The sequence below is a fragment of the Balaenoptera ricei genome, chromosome 11, assembly GCF_028023285.1.
Source record: "Balaenoptera ricei isolate mBalRic1 chromosome 11, mBalRic1.hap2, whole genome shotgun sequence".
In the NCBI taxonomy this organism is placed as follows: Eukaryota; Metazoa; Chordata; class Mammalia; order Artiodactyla; family Balaenopteridae; genus Balaenoptera; species Balaenoptera ricei.
In genome coordinates, this window is record NC_082649.1 from 14,156,582 (window position 1) to 14,181,495 (window position 24,914).

At 40.0% G+C, this 24,914-nt stretch overlaps 1 protein-coding gene across 1 annotated transcript in view; it reads right to left on the reverse strand.

Moving 5' to 3' along the window:
• NUP153 (nucleoporin 153) overlaps nucleotides 1–20,610 on the reverse strand; it is a 76,129-nt gene extending 55,519 nt beyond the window's left edge. Inside the window, exons 1-2 of the mRNA XM_059938002.1 lie at nucleotides 19,960–20,610; nucleotides 295–520 (exon numbers count right to left, since the gene is read on the reverse strand). Coding sequence (XP_059793985.1) covers nucleotides 295–520; nucleotides 19,960–20,070 — 337 coding nt within the window. The 5' untranslated portion in view covers nucleotides 20,071–20,610. The remainder of the gene's footprint in view (nucleotides 1–294; nucleotides 521–19,959) is intronic.
• Nucleotides 20,611–24,914: the final 4,304 nt, after the last annotated feature.

A 24,914-nucleotide genomic window follows, 5' to 3' on the forward strand; every position in this document is an offset into this window, starting at 1 on the left:
ACAAAGATTACCTTGACCAAAGCCACATGACTAACAATTGGTGGTATGAAAATTCAAACCCAAAGTCTAGCAGCAGAGCTTGCACTCTCAACTGATACAGTATTTCAGCCTCCCTTAATAAACAAAAAAGCTGATAAATAAAAAAGATCTCTAATTTGAAGGTGATCATCACCCTCCTCCAACATCGTTTCTGTACTACACAATTAGATTTACCATAGCCAGGTAACATAAACATACTTTAAATTAAGGCATGAAAACCTATCATTCACAACAAAATATCCACATTCTATTTACCTTCTGAATTACTGACTGTTGGCTCAGGAGTGATTCTCCCATCATGAACGCTAGGGCTTTCCTCATCAGCGTATAGTAGACGCTCATCTTCCCTATTTTCCGGCCACTGTGCCACCTCTCTTGTGTCGGTTGAGCAGCTACATACAGCTTCATTCTTGTGGAAGTATCTTTGTAGCCATCCTGGCACAATATTCTTAACAGATTCTGTAACCCTGCTGAGAATGCCCTGTTGGGGGGAAAGCATGTAAGGCAGGTTTAGAAATGTATCTTTTACATAAGTACCTATTTAAAGAAAGCCATGCCAGGCAAAACACAACTGTTTCCAACAAAGTTTCCTAAAAATCAGTTACGTGAGTTAATGTTGACGTAATGTATTTTACAAGTTCTATACTTTATGAAATTCCTACTTTTTTCTTTCTTTCATATGCATATGTCCATGAGCCAATAGTTGTCCCGAATGGCCGTATTGTTCTAATCTTTAAAAAACTCCCACAGGTCTTCAACTAAGCAATATAAATTTTAGATTTAGTAATAAGATATGCACTAAAATGTTATAATCCCAGACAAAAGGCATCCATCTTGATCCCAGCATATTAAAAGAAGCAATAAATACCTTCAATAGCTTCCTCAAATATTTTATTGCACATTCTTTAAGAACAAAAATTTAGACAAATAAAAATGAGAATTTTTTTAAAAGGCAATAAGACAACTAATCCAACATAATAAACTCAACAAATAATCTCAGATTTTTTTTTTGACGGTAAAATTTTGTTATATCAAATGTTGCCTGAAAACCAAGAATTTTATTACAGTAACTTTCAAAGGGAGAAAAAGATTGTGGTATAACAACTACCAGCATTATTAACATTCATCAGAACAGACAGTGTTCTCAGCAGTTTCAACATATTATTCAATTTAATCCTCACAATAATCTTATGAAATTGGTTTTAACCGTGCCACTTTACAGATGAAGAGAGACAATGAAGTTAAGTAACCTGCCCAAGTACAAACACAACTGCTATGGTATATCTAGGATAGAGTAAAAGCATCGACTTAGAGGTTGGTAGGCTGTACTATGATTTACTTTAGGTAAAATAAGAATAACACTCTCTCCTACTATTACCTGATAGGGATTATAATGAAGATCAAATGAAGTAATGTGAAAGCACTTCACAACTTACTAAATATTAACAGAAACATACACTGATAATTTTATTACTAATGAGAAAAATAAAAAGTTAGCAGAAACAAGCTCGGGTGAGGTAATCAGTTTTAGGCAACAATTCCCTTCACAGAATAGGATTTCAGAGAGAAAGCCATGGAAGGGAAAGAATGAATCAGCAGGTACAAAAAAAACAGTAAAGTTAAGGCAGAGCACATAAACCTTGAAAGCAAACCCAAGACAAAGAGGCCTTGAAAAATTCTGTCAATAGTAAAGATGGAAGACACCTCTGATATAAGCACTTGAGTAGTATTCTCCTGATTATCTGAAAAGCTGTAGGTAACAACTGGGAAAAAAGTAATTACTTTTCCTCCCATCAGAAACTCTGAACAGATCTACATTGTGTAAGATCTCTAACAACACATGAAGCCAGCAGCCCTAGAATACTCACTACTGAAAAACACAAATTCACTGTTCCCCTTTTCTATGCCAATGTTACACAGTATTAGTTTCTTTGGAAAGAAAGATTCTATACCTACTCCAAGATTTAATATTTATAAAAACATTCATGTTTATTATTTTGCTAATTATTTATATTTAAATATTTATTTACCCCCTCCCCATATTCCAAAAGACTTGAAAGTGCTTTCAATATATAACACAGTTTAAATAAGTAAAAAAAAAAAAGACACACTTGATACAAAGCGATGTTAAGGCACTATAGCAAGAATTTAGAGTAAAATAAATCTTTCGTAGACTTCCTCTAAGGTGTTTAGCTACTAAAAGTATCAGAGATTCCTGTGATCTCTACTCACTGAAGGAGGCAAGTACAGAACAACTTAAAATTAGCACCGTACTTAACCAAAGGTCACTTATGTGGCAGCATTAGGTATTGTGGAGAATAATCAGTAAAAATTGAACAGTCAAAATGGATTAAAAAAAAAAAAAGCTCCTTCGTTGAAACTCATGAATTTTGCTTGGAGACCTTCTCTTTTCTAACCTGAAATGTAACCAATTTATTTAGTCTCAGACCAGAGCAGCTTAGTACAAAATTACAGTGAGAGGGCTTCCCTGGTGGTGCAGTGGTTAAGAATTCACCTGCCAATGCAGGGGACACAGGTTCAAGCCCTGGTCCGGGAAGATCCCACATGCCGCGGAGCAACTAAGCCCGTGCGCCACAACTACTGAAGCCCGTGCACCTGGAGTCTGTGCTCCGCAACAAGAGAAGCCACCACAATGAGAAGTCCCCACACCACAGCAAAGGGTAGCCCCTGCTCGCCAGAACTAGAGAAAGCCCGCACGCAGCAACGAAGACCCAATGCAGCCAAAAATAAATAAATATTAAAAAAAAAAAATTACAGTGAGAGAGAGGAATTACTAGTGGCACAATGAATGACAGCATGATGCACGTGACAACAAAATTAAATACAGATGCTAAAATTGACCTGGAACTGTTATTAAAAAGAAATATCCCCTCACTTCAATATGCCTCTATAGGGTAAATGACCCTAAATCATCAAGAAAAGTTAAATTAAGCTCAGTATACCCTAGTTACTAGTGGTTGCCAAGATGTGGTCCCTTCACCATTTATATCTGCATTACCTAAGGCCCAATCCCAGCCCTACTAAATTCAGGAGATAGGGCTCACCTGTTTTCACAAACCTTTCCAAGTGAATCTGATGTATGCTATAGTTTGAGAACCACCAATCTAATTGAAGAGATTAGGGGGCTTCCCTGGTGGCGCAGTGGTTGGGAGTCTGCCTGCCAGTGCAGGGGACGCGGGTTCGAGCCCTGGTCTGGGAGGATCCCACATGCCGCGGAGCAACTAGACCCGTGAGCCACAACTACTGAGCCTGCGCGTCTGGAGCCTGTGCTCCGCAACAAGAGAGGCCGCGATAGTGAGAGGCCCACGCACCGCGATTTAGAGTGGCTCCCGCTCGCCGCACTAGAGAAAGCCCTCGCACAGAAACGAAGACCCAACACAGCCATAAATAAAAAATTAAAATAAAAAAAAAGAGATTAGGAAATTAGACACATTTCAGGAAATCACAATACATTTCAGGGAAAAAATCCCTCTACAAGAGGTGAATAAAATTATGTATACTTAAATCTTAATATTCAGTTATCTGGAAAACATACATGTGGAGTACTAGTCAGACAATAATTAAAATATATCATAATATTAAAATACTATTTAATGAATCAGAATAACAAACCTTACAATGGACTGTGCTGAATACAATGTGGATTAATAACTATTTCCCCAGTGTTTCCCAAACTTTAGCCATGATTTTTACCTGTACTGTTATTTAATGGTTTTCTATCTGTTTTACTTCTCTTAATAAACAGTTTTTCCTACACAATAAAATCTACCAAATCACAAATTTGATGCTGTACTGGTCTTCACTTGCGCTGCCCTGACACCATTCCTGACTGGCTGTCTCAACAAACTGGCTTCTGGACTGGCTCATGAGAGATTCTGGAGGATATCAGATACTAGAGGATGGGAGGAAAGAGAAGTCGTTCTTCCTGTGCTCCCTCTGCTCAAGCGCCCCTTCTCTAGAACTACAGCTCCAGCCAGGTAGCCCTTCCTCCACTACAGTTACACAGTTTCTTCCCTTTTCCATCCAGCCCTAGGGATGGCAGCAGCTTCCCACTGTTGCTAGTCTCTGGGTATCCTGCTATCCCGCATGTATTCCTTTAATCACCACCATATCTTTGAGTAGACTCTTTCTTAAAGATATTTCAGCTGAACCATCTGGAGAACTGTTTCCTGTTGGGTCCTTAGCGTACTTGTTAAATTTGTTTTCTAATTAACATGAAAAATAAAAAGTCAGTCCACATATCAGTTAGATTCATCTGCTTTAGCAACAATGGAACACATATACCACACCTGGGGAAGCACTTACTATCCAGAAGTTACATCCAACTGTTATCTCTGTAAAACAGTACATAAACGGACCAGGAAAGAGGCTTACCCTGAAGAAAATTTTAAAATCTTACCTAGCTCACAGAGGTAAAAGGCAAACATTGCTTTTCTTCATTTAATTTGTACTTATTGATCACATATTACATGTCAGGCAAGAACACTAGGGATAATAAACAGGGAACAGGTTCCTGCCCTCTTGGAGCTTAGATTCTAAGTTAGGGAGACAAATAAGTATAACATGTAACACATGATATGGTGATTCAGTGCTATGGGCAACAATAAAGCAGGGAAGCAAAATGGGGATAGTCGTTTTATATATGCAAAGACCTGAAAAAAGTGAGAAATGAGCCATGTATATTTCTAGCAGAGAAGTATTATAGGCTGAGGAAGCAAAAGGTGCAAAGACTCAAATGTAGGAATGTCCTTGGCACATGCCATCCAAGCTTCTCGTAACGTTGTTAATAAATGCACTATCTGATAGACCTGAAATAACTATTTCGATCCTTCAAAATTCCCCTTTAATCATGTGTGTGCACGTACGTGTATGTGTGAGAATGTACGTGTAACCTTTTGTTCTGTGGCTCATCTAGTGACTATAAAAAAGCCTAAAAATGTGGTTCTCAAATTGGAGTCTTCAGACCAGCAGCCTTGGTGTCACCTAAGAGCATGTCAGAAATGCAAATTTGTTTTAACAAGCTCTTGAGGTGATTCTTACGCAAATTAAAGTTTGAGAACCACTGTACTAAAATCATCTAAAAACTCTGACAGGTTTCCCAATTAAGGCCATGATAAACATAACCCTGAGTATAAACTTAACTACAAAATAAACTGTTTCCAAGATTATCTCATCAAAGATGTCATACCATTATACCAACTTTCCTAAGTACCTACTTTATAATATGAATTCTGAATATCAAATATAGAAAGAAGTAAACAGAAGTAAAACATAAAAGGCTACCTTTGAATCTCTTTTATTTCCAGTTAAAGACTTAACATGCTTATTTATAGTAAATAACCAACTACCAGATATTATAAGTTAAAAAACTGTTAGGGAAAAGAAATCTCCTGATTATGCATAGAATGGGGTAGACTGAAGACGTAAGGGACCCTGTCTATCGTATAGATTTGGAGAAGTACTTCCCTGGCGGGCAATTTTTATGAGTTTTGAAGTACTTCAGCCACTAATGGAAAACTGAGAAAAAGTGAAGGAAGCTAGAAAAGGGGAAAAATAGTTTTCTTATGGAAGAAAAGGTTCCTTTTACAATCACCAAAGAAGGTCTACCTTTTCAAGAGTTATTGAGATAATATGCTTCAGGTCTTTACAGGAATGGGGCAAATCAGCTTCCTATATGGACTTGAAGAAAGAATGTTTTGTGATATTAAAAATAAGCAAGCAAGCAAACAAACAAACCAACCTTGAGGGGGAAAGAGGTACACTGAGTAAAGGTCTACTAAGGAGTGAATACTCAAGTCCTACTTTACCAGAATAGCTTTCTCTCCACTTCCACAGGCTTCAGTGGTAAGCATAACTGCCATCATTATAACTTGATGTTTAAGTTTTCCTACAGAAAATCTTCTCTGATCCTCCAAGTCTAGGCAGTCACTCACGTACATGCACCCACAGCACCCTGTACTTCCTACAGGCAATCTGTCATATGGGATGGTAATCACAGTCTATCACCTCCCCTGGAGGATCAGCTCTGTGAAGGCAGGCAACAGGTCTGTACAGGGCACAGATTAGCTGGTGCATGATTTTAATTTTCTACAGCTGCACTAGTCAACCAGCTTTTTATTCCCACATACGAATATGCTGTGGCAAGTTTCAAAAAAGGACATCAGTAATCCTAGAATTCAAAAAAATAAATAATACATTTGCTTGGTATAATAGCTTCAGCTTAAACAAATATTATTTTTGTTGCCACACTAATAGTCCTTCCTCCAAAAAACAACTTGTGAAGTTAGCCAAGAGCATGGGAAAATTGAACCATCCTCTGGAATGATAAATAACACAAAGCCAACTAAATGAAGAGAAGCAGAAAAGTAGTCAAAGGAAGAAAAATTAATGAAGGGCTTATTAGAAAAAGCAACAAAACAAATGGGGCATTAAAATCTTTAAAATACTCCTCGTAGCCAAAGCAAAGTCTACACCAGATGATCCTAAGTAATGAAGTTAAATTCAAGGATTACAGGGGTGAATCTTTAAACCTGGACTGGTTAAAATGATTGGATTTTTTTTCTCCTCAAGAACTAAGGGTTCTTCATTTGGCAAACATGGCAAAAACAAAACAAAAACAAAACCAAAAAACCCCACAACAAAAACGCTATCAAAATGTCACTGAGATCTAGTATAAATACTCAATTTGGGGGCCAAAAGTAAATTCAATTCAATACTATACACGTATCAAGCACATCCAATTTGTAAGCTACTGTGAATGTATTAGCTTTTCAAATTACATTTAACCTGAGTTCAAGGGTTAATCAAAGAAGCTGAGGTGGGGCAAGGCTCTTCTACAATCCTAACTCAGAACTCAATTGTAATGGAAAAAAAATTCTTTTCCTATATATCTTCTCACCAATTTGTAATATCATAATAACCAGAGACACCTCTCCTTATAAGTACTATACAGCCTTCCTTCTTCTTATATAATGCCCTCTATTCCTATTAGTTTACTTGACTTTTGACCTCAGTTCTATTCAACTGTTTTTTTGTTTGTTTTTTTGCTGCACCGCGCTGTGTTGCTTGCAGGATCTTAGTTCCCCGACCAGGGACTGAACACAGGCCCTCAGCTGTGAAAGCACAGTCCTAACCACTAGACCACCAGGGAATTCCCTCAACTCTCCTTTCTTCACATTACCCTCTACTAAATAGTAGTATTCAGATTATAAAATCTCCTTTCTCATGTAAACTTCACGGGATTGCTAACTATAAATATCAAACATAACCCATCTTCAGTTTTAAGGTTCTGAAGCCCTATTCTCCCAGAATACACTGCTGTTTTGATTTCTGTCTGTTCTTTTGGCTGCCTTTATTTTGTTGAAGCTTGTCACTGACCCTTAGTTTTCTTCCAAGGGTCTGTGAACTCTCTCCTTACCCACTCAACTCCCGTGTCACTAGTCTCTCCACACTTTCTGGAAGTCTCATTTCATACAGATTCCCTAATCAGTTTTCCCCCTGCTCCATCCAAGCCCAAGTGAAGAACAAGGGCTAAGAACCCAAGACTTCACATGAGACTTAAAGAATATCTAATTATAAATATAAAAAATCTGAAACACTAAATAGTAAAAACCTAGATGCTATTCTAATCTTTCAGTTAGTTCCAGCTTTTTAATATATCCATTCTAACATTACTTATTTTAACAATGCATCTCTATTATAAAGTATTCAAATTCTAATGCAGTTATACTGAATCTAGTTTCAGTAACCTGAATTTAACCTAAGCTATTACTTGTCACGTTTTACAACCTACAGACAGTCATTTAGCAGCCAAGTTTCTCCTGACCACCCAGTCCAAACCTTTCCAGCCACGTAAAATCCATTCCTTATACTTTTCATTTCTCTTCTCAACATCAAGAGATTAACTCAAAAAAACATGAGCACAGGGACTTGCCTGGTGGCACAGTGGTTAAGAATCCGCCTGCTGATGCAGGGGACATGGGTTTGAGTCCTAGTCTGGGAAGATCCCACATGCTGTGGAACAACTAAGCCCATGTGCCACAACTACTGAGCCTGTGCTCTAGAGCCCGCAAGGCACAACTACTGAGCCCGCACTCCACAACAAAGAGAAGCCACCGCAATGAAGAGTAGCCCCTGCTCGCTGCAACGAAGACCCATAATTAATTAATTAATTAATTAATTTTTTTTAAAAAACATGAGCATAAAAGTTATTGTAGCTAAGAAAATTTTAAATTACAACTGGCCACAATTTTCAACGTCCTTTAAGACTCTAACACTAATTCAGGAAGGAGAAATATGACCTGGCTTAGTCTCTTAATTGAAATCTACATTATAGAGGTGGTATTAATAGATAATTAACAGTAATCAAACAACAAGGACAAGAAAAGGAGTCCCTAAGAGACCCCTCAAACTAGACACAATAAAAGCCTAAAGCAATTTAATCCACTAAAAGTTATCTACAAGATATTGTCACTTGTCTTTCACAATCTGTTTGAAAACTGGGTGAAAAAGTTTATTCTTTAAGTCACAAGCAAACGGGCAGGGAAAGTAAAATCTCTTTAGACAGAAGAGGCATTCTACCATCCTTTTTCCAATAGTAAACATAGTAAATTGTATCTGGTGGCAAGACCTTCACCTGGGCTTAGCAACACAGAAGAACCCTTTATAAATATATTACAGAGAGGGCGGAGTTAAGATGGCATACTAGGAGGACGCGGAATTCGCGTCTCCTCACCACTAGGGCACCTACTAGGCACCAGTGGGGGACCACGGACACAGGAGGAACCCCCAGCGACCAGGTAGGACGGGGGGCATGGGGGGAGTGAAGGGTGAGGAGAAGTGGAGGTGGGATGGGACTGGCGCCCCTGAGGGGTGGCTGGGGGAGGGGAAGGGATCCCACGCCCGAAGGGGGAAATTGGGGAACCACTAGGAGGGCAGAGGATCAAAAGAGAGCGTGGCCAGGTTTCCCCTGCCCACTTGGGCCCCCGGGAGCCTGCTGAGATCCCGGGCCTGATCCTCTGCCCACCGAGGGCCCCTCGGCACAGGTCCTGAGGGAGTGGGAGGGAGGGAAGGGGGAGCAAAAGTAAAGGCCGGAACTCCGGGACCGGCACCCCTGAGGTGTGGCTAGGGGAAGGGAGGAGTTCCTACAGCAGCAGGACCCACCCCGGTTACGGGACCAGTGGCTACGGCGGAGACGGTGGGGGAGGGGCACAAAGGAACGGAAGGGAACGGGGCCAGGGCCTTCCCTGTCCACTTGGGCACCAGGACGCCTGTTGGGCTCCCAGGCCTAATCCTCTGCCCTCGGAGCCTCCCTCCTGCCGTGCGGAGCCCAAGCCCCGCCCCTGCACCCCTCACCCAGGGCCCCACCTCTACACTCGGAGACTCCCTCTGAGACCCCCTCCAACGCACTGGGCCTAAACCCCTCCCATACTCCCTCACCCAGGGCCCTAGGAACTCCACATTCTGGAGGCTCTCCTTTGGAGGTGCTGCCTCACCCCTTCCGAGCAGGTCCTAAGCAGAAGCCCCACCCCACGCTTGAACAGTCACCCCGCCTAGGCCCCGCCCAACGCTAAACCACGCTCCTGACTCAGTTCCATCCCCGCCTAAACTCCATCAAGCTTTTTTTGACTCCCATAGCCAAGGCTTTTTTATTTTCTTTTTTCCTCTTTTAGATTGGGGTTGTGTTTTACCTTGTTGATTCACTGTTCCGATTCTTTTATATTTTTATTTTCCCAAATAAATCTTTTACTTTTCTAATTTTATTTTATTCTTTATACTTTGTTATTGTTCTCTCCTTTTGGCTTGTTTCCGCCCCCCCCCCTTTTTTTCTTTTTTCTGTTGTGGTTTTATTTTACCTTGTTGCAGTTGTTTCAACTACAGTTTTATTTTTCCTAATATATATTTTAATCTTTCTAATTTTATTTTCTTTTTTATTCTTTGATACTGTACTGCTCCTTTTTTTCTTTTTTTTTTTTTTAACGTGCTACAAAGCTTGCAGGATCTTGGTTCCCAGGCCAGAGGTTAGGGCCGAGCTCCTGTGGTGGGAGCTCTGAGTCCAAACCACTGGACTAACAGAGAACCTCAGACACCAGGGAATATCAATCGGAGTGAGGCCTCCCAGAAGTCCTCATCTCAGCACCAAGAACTGGTTCTATCCAACTGCCTGCAAACTCAAGCGCTAGATGTCTCAGGCCAAACAACCAGTAGGACAGGAATACAGCACCACCCAAAAAAAAAAAAGAAACAACTAAAAAATATATTACAGACTAAGGAGCAAGGTAAAAACCTACAAGACCAAATAAATGAACACAAAATAGGCAACCAACCCCCAAAAAAATTCAGAGTAACGACAGTAAAGATGATCCAAAATCTTGGAAACAGAATGGAGAAAATACAAGACACACTTAACAGGGGTCTAGAAGAACTAAAGAGCAAACAAACAGTGATGAACAACACAATAAATGAAATTAAAAATTCTCTAGAAGGAACCAATAGCAGAATAACTAAGGCAGAAGAACGGATAAGTGACCCGGAAGATAAAAGAGCGGAAATAACTACCGCAGTGCAGAATTAAAAAAAAAGAATGAAAAGAATTGAGGACAGTCTCAGAGACCTCTGGGACAACACTAAACGAACCAACATTCAAACTATAGGGGTCCCAGAAGAAGAAAATAAAGGGTCTGAGAAAATATTTGAAGAGATTATAGTTGAAAATTTCCCTAACATGGGAAAGGAAATAGTCAATCAAGTCCAGGAAGCGCAGAGAGTCCCATACAGGATAAATCCAAGAAGAAGCACGCCAAGACACATATTAATCAAACTATCAAAAATTAAATACAAAGAAAAAATATTAACAGCAGCAAGGGAAAAGCAACAAATAACATACAAGGGAATCCCCATAAGGTTAACAGCTGATCTTTCAGCAGAAACTCTGCAAGCCACAAGGGAGTGGCAGGACATATTTAAAGTGATGAAAGGGAAGAACCTACAACCAAGATTACTCTACCCAGCAAGGATCTCATTCAGATTCGACAGAGAAATTAAAACCTTTACAGATAAGCAAGTTAAGAGAATTCACCACCACCAAACCAGCTCTACAACAAATGCTAAAGGAACTTCTCTACGCAGGAATCACAAGAGAAGGAAAAGACCTACAAAAACAAACCCAAAACATTAAGAAAATGGTAATAGGAACATACATATCGATAATCTCCTTAAATGTAAATGGATTAAATGCTCCAACCAAAAGACATAGAGTGGCTGAAAGGATACAAAAACAAGACCCATACATATGCTGTCTACAAAAGACCCACTTCAGACCTAGGGACACATACAGACTGAAAGTGAGGGGATGGAAAAAGATATTCCATGCAAATGGAAATCAAAGGAAAGCTGGAGTAGCAATTCTCATATCAGACAAAACAGACTTTAAAATAAAGACCATTACAAGACACAAAGAAGGATACAACATAATGATCAAGGGATCAATCCAAGAAAAAGATAAACAACTGTAAACATTTATGCACCCAACATAGGAGCACCTCAATACATAAGGCAAATGCTAACAGCCATAAAAGGGGAAATCGACAGTAACACAATAACAGTAGGGGACTTTAACACCCCACTTTCACCAATGGATAGATCAACCAAAATGAAAATAAGTAAGGAAACACAGGCTTTAAATGATACATTAACCAAGATGGACTTAATTGATATTTATAGGACATTCCATCCAAAAACAACAGAATACACTTTCCTCTCAAGTGCTCATGGAACATTCTCCAGGATAGATCATATCTTGGGTCACAAAGCAAGCCTTGGTAAATTTAAGAAAACTGAAATCATATCAAATTTCTCTTCTGACCACAATGCTATGAGACTAGTTATCAATAAAAGGAAAAAAACTGTAAAAAACACAAACACATGGAGGCTAAACAACAAACTACTAAATAACCAAGAGATCACTGAAGAAATGACAGGAAATCAAAAATACCTAGAAACAAATGACAAGGAAAACATGACAACCCAAAACCTATGGGATGCAACAAAAGCAGTTCTAAGAGGGAAGTTTATAGCAATACAATCCTACCTCAAGAAACAAGAAAAATCTCAAATAAACAACCTAACCTTACACCTAAAGCAATTAAAGAAAGAAGAACAAAAACACCCCAAAGTTAGCAGAAGGAAAGAAATCATAGAGATCAGATCAGAAATAAATGAAAAAGAAATGAAGGAAACAATAGCAAAGATGAATAAAACTAAAAGCTGGTTCTTTGAGAAGATAAACAAAATTGATAAACCATTAGCCAGACTCATCAAGAAGAAAAAGGGAGAAGACTCAACTCAATAGAATTAGAAATGAAAAAGGAGAAGTAACCACTGACACTGCAGAAATACAAAAGATCATGAGAGATTACTACAAGCAACTCTATGCCAATAAAATGGACAACCTGGAATTCTTAGAAAAGCACAACCTTCCGAAACTGAACCAGGAAGAAATAGAAAATATAAACAAAGCAATCACAAGCACTGAAATTGGAACTGTGATTAAAAATCTTCCAACAAACAACAGCCCAGGACTAGATGGCTTCACAGGCAAATTCTATCAAACATTTAGAGAAGAGCTAACACCTATCCTTCTCAAACTCTTCCAAAATATAGCAGAGGAAGGAACACTCCCAAACTCATTCTATGAGTCCACCATCACCCTGATACCAAAACCAGACAAAGATGTCACAAAGAAAGAAAACTACAGGCCAGTATCTCTGATGAACACAGATGCAAAAATCATCAACAAAATACTAGCAAACAGGACCCAGCAGCACATTAAAGGATCATACACCATGATCAAGTGGAGTTTATCCCAGGAATGCAAGGATTCTTCAGTATACGAAAATCAATCAATGTGATACAGCATATTAACACACTGAAGGATAAAAACCATACGATCATCTCAATAGATGCAGAAAAAGCTTTTGACAAAATTCAAAACCCAGTTATGATAAAAACTCTCCAGAAAGTAGGCATAGAGGGAACCTACGTCAACATAATAAAGGCCATATATGACAAACCCACAGCCAACATTGTTCTCAAGGATGAAACACTGAAACCATTTCCTCTAAGATCAAGAACAAGACAAGGTTGCCCACTCTCACCACTATTACTCAACATAATTTTGGAAGCTTTAGCCACAGCAATCAGAGACAAAAAAGAAATAAAAGAAATCCAAATTGGAAAAGAAGAAGTAAAACTGTCACTGTTTGCAGATGACATGACACTATACATAGAGAATCCTGAAGATGCTACCAGAAAACTACTAGAGCTAATCAATGAATATGGTAGAGTAGCAGGATACAAAATTAAAGCACAGGGGCTTCCCTGGTGGCACAGTGGTTAAGAACCTGCCTGCCAATGTAGGGGACACGGGTTCGAGCCCTGGTCTGGGAAGATCCCACATGCTGCGGACCAACTAAGCCTCTGCATCACAACTACTGAGCCTGTGCTCTAGAGCCCATGCTCTGCAACAAGAGAAGCCACCGCAATGAGAAGCCCGTGCACCACAATGAAGAGTAGCCTCCACTCGCCCCAACTAGAGAAAGCCCGCGTGCAGCAATGAAGACCTAACACAGCCAAAAATATAAATAAATAAATTAATTTTAAAAAATTAATGCACAGAATCTCTTGCATTCCTATACAGTAATGCTGAAAAATCTGAAAGAGAAATTAAGGAAACACTCCCATTTACCACTGCAACAAAAAGAATAAAATACCTACGAATAAACCTACCTAAGGAGATAAGAGACCTGTATGCAGAAAACTATAAGAACTGATGAAAAAAATTAAAGATGATACAAACAGATGGAGAGATATACCATGTTCTTGGATTGGAAGAATCAACATTGTGAAAATGACTATACTACCCAAAGCAATCTACAGATTCAATGCAATCCCTATCAAACTACCACTAGCATTTTTCACAGAACTAGAACAAAAAATTTCACAATTTGTATGGAAACACAAAAGACCCCGAATAGCCAAAACAATCTTGAGAAAGAAAAACGGAGCTGGAGGAATCAGGCTCCCTGACTTCAGACTATACTACAAAGCTACAGTAATCAAGACAGTCTGGTACTGGCACAAAAACAGAAATATAGATCGAAGGAACAGTATAGAAAGCCCAGAGATAAACCCACGCACATATGGTCACCTTATCTTTGATAAAGGAGACAAGAGTATACAATGGAGAAAAGACAGCCTCTTCAATAAGTGGTGCTGGGAAAACTGGACAGCTACACGTAAAAGAAGGAAATTAGAACATTTCCTAACACCATACACAAAAATAAACTGAAAATGGATTAAAGGCCTAAATATAAGGCCAGACACTATAAAACCGTTAAAGGCAAACATAGGCAGAACATTCTATGATATAAATCACAGCAAGATCCTTTTTGACCCACCTCCTAGAGAAACGGAAATAAAACCAAAAATCAACAAATGGGACCTAATGAAACTTAAAAGCTTTTGCACAGCAAAGGAGACCATAAACAAGATGAAGACAGACCTCAGAATGGGAGAAAATATTTGCAAGTGAAGCAACTGACAAAGGACTAATCTCCAAAATATACAAGCAGCTCATGCAGCTCAATATCAAGAAAACAACAACCCAATCCAAAAATGGGCAGAAGACCTAAATAGACATTTCTCCAAAGAAGATATAGATTGTCAACAAACACATGAAAAGATGCTCAACATCACTGATCATTAGAGAAATACAAATCAAAACTACAATGAGGTAGCACCTCACACCAGTCAGAATGGCCATCATCAAAAAATCTACAAACAAATGCTAGAGAGGGTGTGGAGAAAAAGGAACCCTCTTGCACTGTTGGTGGGAATGTAAATTGATACAGCCACTATGGAGAACAGTATGGAGGTTCCTTAAAAAACTAAAAGTAGAGCTACCATATGACCCCGCAATCCCACTACTGAGCATATACCCTGAGAAAACCATAATTCAAAAAGAGTTATGTACCACAGTGTTCATTGCAGCACTATTTACAATAGCCAGGACATGGAAGCAACCTAATTGTCCACTGACAGATGAATGGATAAAGAAGATGTGGCACATATATACAATGGAATATTACTCAGCCATAAAAAGAAATGAAATTGAGTTATCTGTAGTCAGGTGGATGGACCTAGAGTCTGTCTTACAGAGTGAAGTAAGTCAGAAAGAGAAAAACAAATACCATATGCTAACATATATACATGGAATCTAAAAAAAAAAAGGCTCTGATGAACCTAGGGGCAGGACAGGAATAAAGACGCAGATGTAGAGAATGGACTTGAGGACACGTGGAGGGGGAAGGGGAAGCTGGGACGAAGTGAGAGAGTGTCATGGACATATATACACTACCAAATGTAAAACAGATAGCTAGTGGGAAGCAGCCACATAGCACAGGGAAATCAGTTTGGTGCTTTGCGACCACCTAGAGGGGTGGGATAGGGAGGGTGGGAGGGAGGCACAAGAGGGAGGGGATATGGGGATATATGTATACATATAGATGATTCATCTTGTTATATAGCAGAAACTAACACAACATTGTAAAGCAATTATAGTCCAGTAAAGATCTTAAAAAAAACCAAAAACAGATATCTAAAAGAGAAATATATATATATATATATATATAAATAAAACAACCATGACCATTAGCCAAGTAGCTACAAATAAAACATTTTTGAAAATACAAGGTCATCACGACTTTCCAATAATATTCTGTGCCTAATGAAATGGTTTTAATTAGTGACATCAGACCATTTTACTTCAAGTAATAGGTAATTGCCTCATCAAAGGACTTTCCAGGAAATGGAGACACCTGGGCTTTTTTGTCATTATCTGAAAAACTGGTGAGTAAATTGATAAACTATCACACACAAGGGCCTCTCATCACAAACAAAAAAACCTACTATGCATTAAATAATTTAACACTTGGATTTATTTTCCTATACACTTAAATGACTGGCATTTCTATGAGGAACATGTTAAAAATAATGTACTTTTATGTAGTTTAAGGTAGTTTAAAGGTTTGGCCTCATCACTCAGAAAACAAGTTTTTAAATCTAGTACAAACCTATAAAAGACTGAACATTGGTAAAGAAAAATACCTCTACTAAGAGGCAGCAAAATTCAGATACAATAAAACATTTAAATCAAAAGGTTCTACTTAATCACAACAATTTCAAATGAGTCCTTACTCTATATGCCAGGCTCTGTTCTAAGAGCTTTCCTTATATTATCTCATTTAACCCCTCCCAACAATTTCCACTTTACAGATGAGTAAATTAAGCAGAGAGAACTTGTCCAAGTTCTGGCAGAATAGGGATTCAAACCCAGAGGCTCTGACTGTATTACAGCACATTTTTTTCCTATCAACTATTTCCATTTCTATTTTCACTAACCGTATTAATTAAACATCTAGGATAAAGCAAAGATAAAAGTCCAAACTACTCAGCGACTTCTGGAATGAGTTAAGTATTCAGCCATTAAATATCCCTCCTTTTCAAAACTGAGAACACTCTTCTGCCATCAGAATCCAAGCAGGACATAGTTATTTGGGACAAAGTATCATATAGAAGCTACCAAAACAACAAAAAAACTACACTATCACATAAACCAAGATTAGGCAAACCATGGTCTGTGGGCCAAATTCAGCCCTCAGCCTGTTTTCATACAGGCGGCAAGCTAAGAATGATTTTTACATTTTTTAAAGGGTTATAAAAACAAAACAAAGAACCTGCAGCAACAAAACCTAAAATATTTACTATATGGTCCTTTACAGAAAACGTTTGCAGACTCCTGATTTAAGCTACTGAATAGATAAAGGGGTTTCCTCCCCCCCTTTTTTGAAAATAGCTGAATGCAGAAACTGACTTGTAAGACAAACTGCATCTAGGAAGATAAAATGAGTGGATTCCCTTAGCTCCAAACCAGAAGACAAAACCTCTGAAGCACACCCCCCAAAAAAGGGCAAAAATAAGTAGTTCCCTTCTCACCAGGAGGTGGCAGTAGATTCTTCCAGAGGCAAGGTTCTGGTTTGCCCATGGGCTCAAGTTTTTTGTGGTGGCTATTAAGAAAAGCAGCTTGACCTCTCCAGAGCTGACTTTCTGGGCCTGACAATCTGCACAAAAAGGAAAGGGGAAAGGAGACTGAACAGGTGACAAGAACTGAGCACATTCTCTTTATTGACCTGTTCACTCCCACTAGAAAAATGATACCATTTCCTAAATGCATCTGGGCTAAGAGTTAGGGGGTAGGAAAGAAGGCAAGTGAAAATGATCAACTTAATCATTTGGTGCTGTTCTTCATTTTTGCTTCTACAATTCTTAAGTTACTACCCTTCAGTTAGTTGAATAAGACAATGGATTTTTGTCTCCACAACTTGAAGCAAGATGCCATTTTAAAGATCAGAAGTTAATAGGAAAAAAATGTGAACTTTAGGTATACCTCAGCAGAGCTAAACCAGAATAAGTCAAAACAGGAAATTACAAGTCAGTTGAACACATGCGAAAGTCGCAGGTACTGCGTGACTGCACAAGCCAGTTGGCCTGACAAGCAATGGCAAACATCCATTAACTAACAGTGCCAGATAGCTCATTCTTCTTTCAAGCCTCTACTACACAACCCAAAAGCTTCATTTTTGCCCAGAAACCACTGGACATTTAATCAAAATACATGAGTACAAAACATGCCATGTCATGAAGCTCCTTGCTATTCATGATGACTCAGCAGTTGCTGCAAAACAGAGGGGTGACAGCCTAGGATAGCTGACAGCAACCAGGGAGTCTACAAGTTCACAAAAGTTCCAGTAAGGATTAAAGAAAGTCCTTATTTTAAGATTTTTTTTTTTTAATCCTTAAAGTATTCTTTTGTATATTCCTGGATACTTTTCTTTGGTAGTATCTGCCAATATTAATACCTGCAGTGTTGATTAAGAAACCCCCAAACACCTCTGATCCAACTCAAAAGCTAAAAATGTACTTTCTTTTTCAATTAAATGGGTGGGGCAAAAAGCTGAAAGTACTTTAGATAGGGGGAAATGATAAACTATCAGGCTTTAAAACAAAACCACACAGTCTGAAATCATACCAGCTCTAAGACAATTTGGATCATAGGTGTTACATTGTTAAGGCATCATCTCCCCCAAATTAGATTTTTATCTAAGTACATTTAAAAATAAGGTGTGATTTTTGGCTTTTGCCACTCAGAATATATGAGCTCCTTTCCAGACCATCCAATATTCTGTATTTACAAATTTCTTTTTTTATGTAGTAACTTTCTTTTGAGGAGATCTAGGAAAGCACTCAAAGACATTTATTCTTCAGGAAAAACAGAAAGCATGTGTGTTTAACTTCCACTCAACCAAAGGATTAGGTTAAATGGCCAGGCTTGTGACCCGAATTCTAATCTTAAATCTGCCTGCAAGTACCCCTGCTCCTCACAAAGGAATCTGAAAACCAAGCTCTTTTGGTATATATCCGGGGGAAAACCGGTGGGAGGTAAAAGTAAGGCCAAGACCTGTAACCGTAAGTAGAGACCTAATATTACAGACCACAATTTTTACTATTAAGAAATTTCTCTGAAATCTTTTAAAATTCTGTTTTTAATGATACAATTTAACACCAGCACCAAACATGTTAAAGTGTTCAATATTCATCATCATCCTTAATAAGGCAATCTAGGAAGTCTACCCTTAACAGTAAGCGACAAGTTATCAGACCCTTTTGCTATACCTTTGTGTTTTTTATAGGTTTAAGACCCACACTTACTTCTACCTTAGTATCCCTGAAAAGTGTTATGACTTTTATTAGAATATTCTTAACATATATCCTACTCAATCCCCATAACAAGTAAAATTTTTAAAACGGAGTTGTCTCAGAATCAAATGTCTCAGTTACAATTAGGATAAACTCCTTTTCATAATTTCAAACACCCACGAGTGCACAGGGTGCTTAGATTATAAGACCACCAACATTCCTGGAGTGTCAAAAAAGTACCTAAACTTCTAGAATACGCCCCGTAACATTAAAATAGTTTGTGCGTGAGATCAGAACTGGAGCCCCGGTCAGCTGTGCAGAATGGCCAATTCCAGCTTCCAAAATAAAAGGCAGGCGGGTGGGGTGGCGGGGGGGGGGATTGGACAAAAGTGGGGAGGAAAGAGTCTCGCGACGGAAAAGAGACGTAAGTGTGGAGAGGGACTTTCAAAATGCCCCAGTGCCACTAACTATAAGCCGGTTAAGAAACAAACAAACAAACAAACAAAACAAAATCGAAGCCAGTGCTCTCAGATCGGGGAGGGACACCGGGAGATGGAGAATTAATTAATCGCGCTGTAAGTTATTCCACTTTCCGCGCTAACAGCGCCCCCGACAACCCCCGGGTGCCCCGGAGGCAGATTCCTCCGGGCAGCCCCCTCCCCACACACGCTGAGACGCGGGAGACTAGCAAACAGCAGACGTAGGGGCCTCCAGCCACATCTTTTTCCTTCTCCCTCGAGAGGACGTGAGTAATACCCCCAAACCCCCAATCCCCGCCAAAAAACGGAAGAATTCTAGGCCCAGCGTGGCCCAGGATTTCTGTTCCCGCCCTGCGCCGGTCGGGGGAAAGCCCCAGGCGGAGCGGGCTGGGGAGAGGCGGCCGAACCACACGTGTGCGCCGCAGGATTGGCCCGTCTCAGCCCACTTCCCGTCGCCGCCCCAGCGGCCAGAGCTCCCGCCGCCTCGCTCGGGCCTCCGCTCAGGCCCTCCCGTCCGCTCCACGTGGGGCGCCGGGGCCCCTCGCCGCCCGTCCACTCCCGCCCAGTTCCCGACCCGCTAGGCCCCCACGGCGCCGGGGTCCCGTACCTGGTGCTGTTGTCGCCCCTGCTGGTAAGGTTTAATTGGCCCCTGGTGGCAACGCCGAGTCCGGATCTTGCCGCCACCGCCCCCTCCTATGCCTCCAGCTCCCGAGGCCATGGCGTGAGCCTCCGCGGCTTCCCCCTCCGGGGCGGGAGAGGCAGAGACGGCCTTAGAGCCCCCCCCGCCCGGCCCCAGCCCAAAAGTACGCACGCGCTGCCCACACAGCGGGGCACAGGCACACCGGGAATCGCGGGGCTGCGAGCAGGAGCGGAGAGAGAACGCGCGCTGGCGGCAGGGAAGGGGGTGGCGGCGACAGAGGCCGAGAAGCTGGCTCCGGTCCGGCAGCCTCCCGCGGACCCCCGCCTCTGTGTATGTCACCGTCTCTATGGAGATTGCCCCGCAGAGGACACTGCGAGCGGCTCCAGGCGCTGCTTAGGCCTAACTCGACCGCCGGCTGATGGGGATTCTTCTTCCGTCGCCCTAGCCGTAGCTGCCGCAGTTGAAGCCGCCGGCGCCGCCCGCCTACCCCTCCCCTTTGCGCACAGCGCCCGCCCAGCCGTCGTCGTCGTCCCTGCAGTCGCCGCTGTTGCGTCTATTGCCGCTGCTAAAGCCGCCGCTGCTAAAGCCGCCGCTGCAGTTGTGAGCCAGAAGGTCGTCACTCGTCAGCGCCCGACGAGTTTGCATCATCACGCTGCGACCGGGTGATAGGCAAGGAGGAAGGAAGGGCGGGTCGAGCCCGCTCTCTCGGCTGCGCAGGCCGCTGGGAAACGTAGTTCAGCGGAAGAAGGCGAATTCCCAGGACGCGGAAGGAGATGGGCGGTTCGCCGCAGAGGCACAAAGCCAGGGGTTCCGTTCGACTTATTGCTCTGCGCTGCAAACGTAGACTTCGGAAGAGGCATTTAGCACAAAAAGAGTAACCTCCTTCCCGGTCTCCTTCTCCCCGTGGTTGGTAAAGCGGGCAGAAAGTGAGCAGATCGTAAAATCACAGACAGAAGCTAACAATACCTTATAAAAAGAAAAAAAACTGGTTGAAAAGACAATGTCCATGATCTTTAAGCCTAAAGCAGAATTAGAAAATACATACAGTTTCGTTAATGTTCCATTAACATATAAGGGCTTTGTTGTCAAAACACACAAGTGCTGGAATTCTCACTCCACCACTCTCTAGTTTGACCTTGGATAAGTCAAAACCTTCCTCCCCCCTATAAAACGGGAACTTTAAAATCCACCTTATAGAGCTGTTGTGATCATCCAAATGGAGCACTTAGTATATTTCCTGGTATACAGGAAATGCAATAAATGATTACCTACAGCAGTCAGCTCACATTAGAGGTGAGTGGTATATTACCAGTAATAAAAATATACATATATTTGCCCCAAATAGAAGGCATTATATTTAGGAAAGTGAGTAAGCGAGCTAGGCTCAGAGACTGAATCCACAAAGTAGAGAGATTGTAAGAGCTGACTGTTAGAAAGATCTTGGTGATCACGTGATCCAGCCCTCATTCAACGGACAAGACAGGGGTCCAGAGAATTCAGGTGGCATACTGGAGGATACTGAGCTGCGCAGTCAAAGCCAGAACTATAACCCAGCTTTTCTATAAGAGTCCAAACAAGTAACCAAATGATTAGGGAGAAAATCTACTGTGAAGAAACATAGGCTTAATGTTCCATTTGAGACAATTGGTTTTAAAGCTTATAAATAACTTCGGAGTCAAATAGACTTAATTTAAAATCTATCACTTACTAGCTGTGTAGCCTTGGGGAAGTTACTGATCCTCTTTCTAAGCTTCAGTTTCCTCATCTGCAAATAGAATGAATATTAACCTCAACAGGTTGGTGGTTCTGATGAAAGGATTTATGTGTCTCTGTATAGTTCATAATAACTGCTTAGATACAAAGCATCTAATATCATCCAGTTATCAGATACAAATAACTAACTTCAAGACTTTTATACCATCTCTACCACCAAACTTCACTCCAATATTCCAATCACTATATAAATCATGTAAGTCAAAAGGTGAAGCCAAACTTACAGTATCTTGGAATTTGTAGTACCTTCCAGCACCTAAGGAACCATGACGTATAAGGCATAGGTTTACAGAACAAATGGCACCTCTGATTATAACCACCAAGACTATAAAAAGTTCCCAAATAGGATAGACAAAATTAATTACCTCCTTTTGTGCTTCAGTGTCCTAGCTTCATGCCCCCTTCCACCACTAACTCCCCACTAGACTCTCCAGGTATACAAGCTCTTCCCCCTGAAGCACTTCATCCTTCTTCAATACAGTTGTCTTTCATGATTCTTAGCTAGATATGTGACAAGCAGAGTAAAGTAATTCCTAATAAGCCAACTCCCAGAAAAGATCTGTACCTTAATCTCTAATTGCACTTCATATATAGGAGACTGAACTGTAGCCACATACCATTTGCCCTTTTCACCCTACCAAACTCAAAATTTCCAGCACAGGTGAATAAACTGGCTGGGACTCAAAAATCATTCCTGTCTTGGGGGCTGTTATTTGGTGTATGAGACAGCATTCATATCCGAGCTCTGAAAGGAAAGGACATGTGAAAGAGCTGGGCCACACTCAGATAAAACTTCAGAATAGAAGATTAGTAGGATTCAGGGAGATAAGGAAAAATCCACATCCTCCTTTAGCCTTGATCTCAGTTGTTTAACTCATTTTATGATTATTTCTTTGAAGTAAAATAAATGTGAGGGAACAATAATACTTTAGTCCCACATTCAGGTAACTGAGTTATTGGAAACTTTACCAATCTTGACAGCAGAGAAGGAATAAGAAGCAAGAAGAAATCTGCATCCTAAACTTTCCACTGCCTAATTTTACCCTGAAATAGTATCAGCCTCGCTATGGGATGAAATAACTTCTCGTACATAGTTTGAGATTCCAAAATAATATGGTGTCTGTGCTGAAATTCAGTTTGGAGTTACAAATCACCAAATCTAGAATTCTTCACACACTTTTGGTACAGAACTCATTGTTCAGTTAGGAATTACTAGTAGTTGAATGGGTTATAATAAGTTATTCTGATTATAAAACTTAATCTGCCCACCTTCAAACATACAAATAATTACTGAATATTTCTCTAAGAGATACTATATATAAGTTGGGAAAAATATCAAATGGCATGGAATAATAATAGGTATTCTTGAAATCCTTCCAGCCGTATTAGGAGTTAAGTTTTGGGGGAAGGGAATAATATGTATTATTTAGTATGTGTAAGTAAGCAATTTCTATAAATGATAAAATTTAATCCCAACAAAACCTATGATATTCTGTAGTTCACAGAATTGGAAGCTAGCACTTGCAGATTTTCTATTATAAAGTGGTTATCTTCTTTATTCATCCTTTATTCATTACTTCTATTCCCATCAGTCTTTCGGTCTAGACAAAATTGAAATAACTCTGAGAAGTGATCTTGTGTTTTGGGTTGTTTCACTGGGAGTATTTTAATAGAAACTAATTTCTCCCCTAATACGTTTTAAACGCCAAGATTTTTTTCCTCACTGCTATAATCTGAACACATAGAACAGTGTTGACATATACCAGTAGCTCTACATATACTTTAGCTCATTTGCCCAACATCCAATTACTACCAATGCCAACTGTTTCCATTTTATTGTAATAAATACAATGATGAATACAGCTGAACTACTTTATATAACCTTTCCTAGCTTGCATACATTCATTTTCTATACTGCATAACAAATTAATATTTCTCAAATTCATTTATTTATTCATGATAAAGCATTCATGAGCATTGTAAACAGATCCCTATGAAAATATTATGCAGGAATTATTATCCTCTTACCTTTGCCATCACTCTGCCATTTTTGTAGCCAATTTAGGAACCTAACTACCACTTAAACATTTTTTTAAAAAAGATTGTTTTTCCAGTTCAGTGGAGAACTCCACACTTCAGAAATCTCTCTCTGTGATGGCCTTCATGTTGACTAAAATGTTGAGATCCTAGTACTGTCTTACTGCATAGTGAGCATAGACATTTGCCAACTGTATCATATGATAGCCATTGGAAAGACTAGACTCAAATATCTGGCTTAGGATCACCTGGGAATTCCAGGACTCCCATCATGGCATGGGGATATGAGGATATGTTGAAGGATGGGAGTGAAGAGTACATCAACAGGTGCATTTGGGTGGAAAGGATATTGTACATCAGACCTCCAAATCACAGAGAGAAGAAGCCATGTTAGCAAAATCATTAGAATTCAATGTATTTGTCTCTATGAAGGATAATGAAAAAAAAGACAGCTATTCATATTCAGATCAAGTGGCAGAAATGGACACAAAACACAGAAGGACAGAAATTCTGTCTCAATAAGTTGAAAACAAAAATTAGACCAACTTTGCTTAAATGCGGATCCAGTTTTTTTCAGCCAAAACAGATGGTGTATTGGAAGAGATCTTAATTTATGAAAAGACTGTTACTACTAAAGTCCCTCCCCACAAAGAAACATCTTTATTTTTCCCCATATAATATGGTATCCATCTGACAATTATAAATTAGCAAATAGAGAGGCTTCTGACCTTTCTTTAGAGATAAGGAATATCCACCAATTACAAGTGAAATACAATTTGGTCTACACCCAACCTGGATTGAAAAACAGCCTTTATATCTTCTTCAAAAGGTAAGACAATTCTGGCCAAAGGAGTATTTAGAGATGACAATTACAAGAAGTTAGAAAGCTATGTATTTACCCTAGCTACACAAAATGAGGTATCTGCTATGATGTGTATTGAAGCAAATTATTTTATTGAGAGTAGTTTTAGACAGATCTCCTTGATCTTCCAACAGACATTTCTACGTGATAATTATTACCAAGCATTTCATTAGATAGAAAAATAAGGTTAAACTAGTGGTTTTTTAAAAAAAATGTATTATAATGATATAATGAACTTCAATCTCAGCTG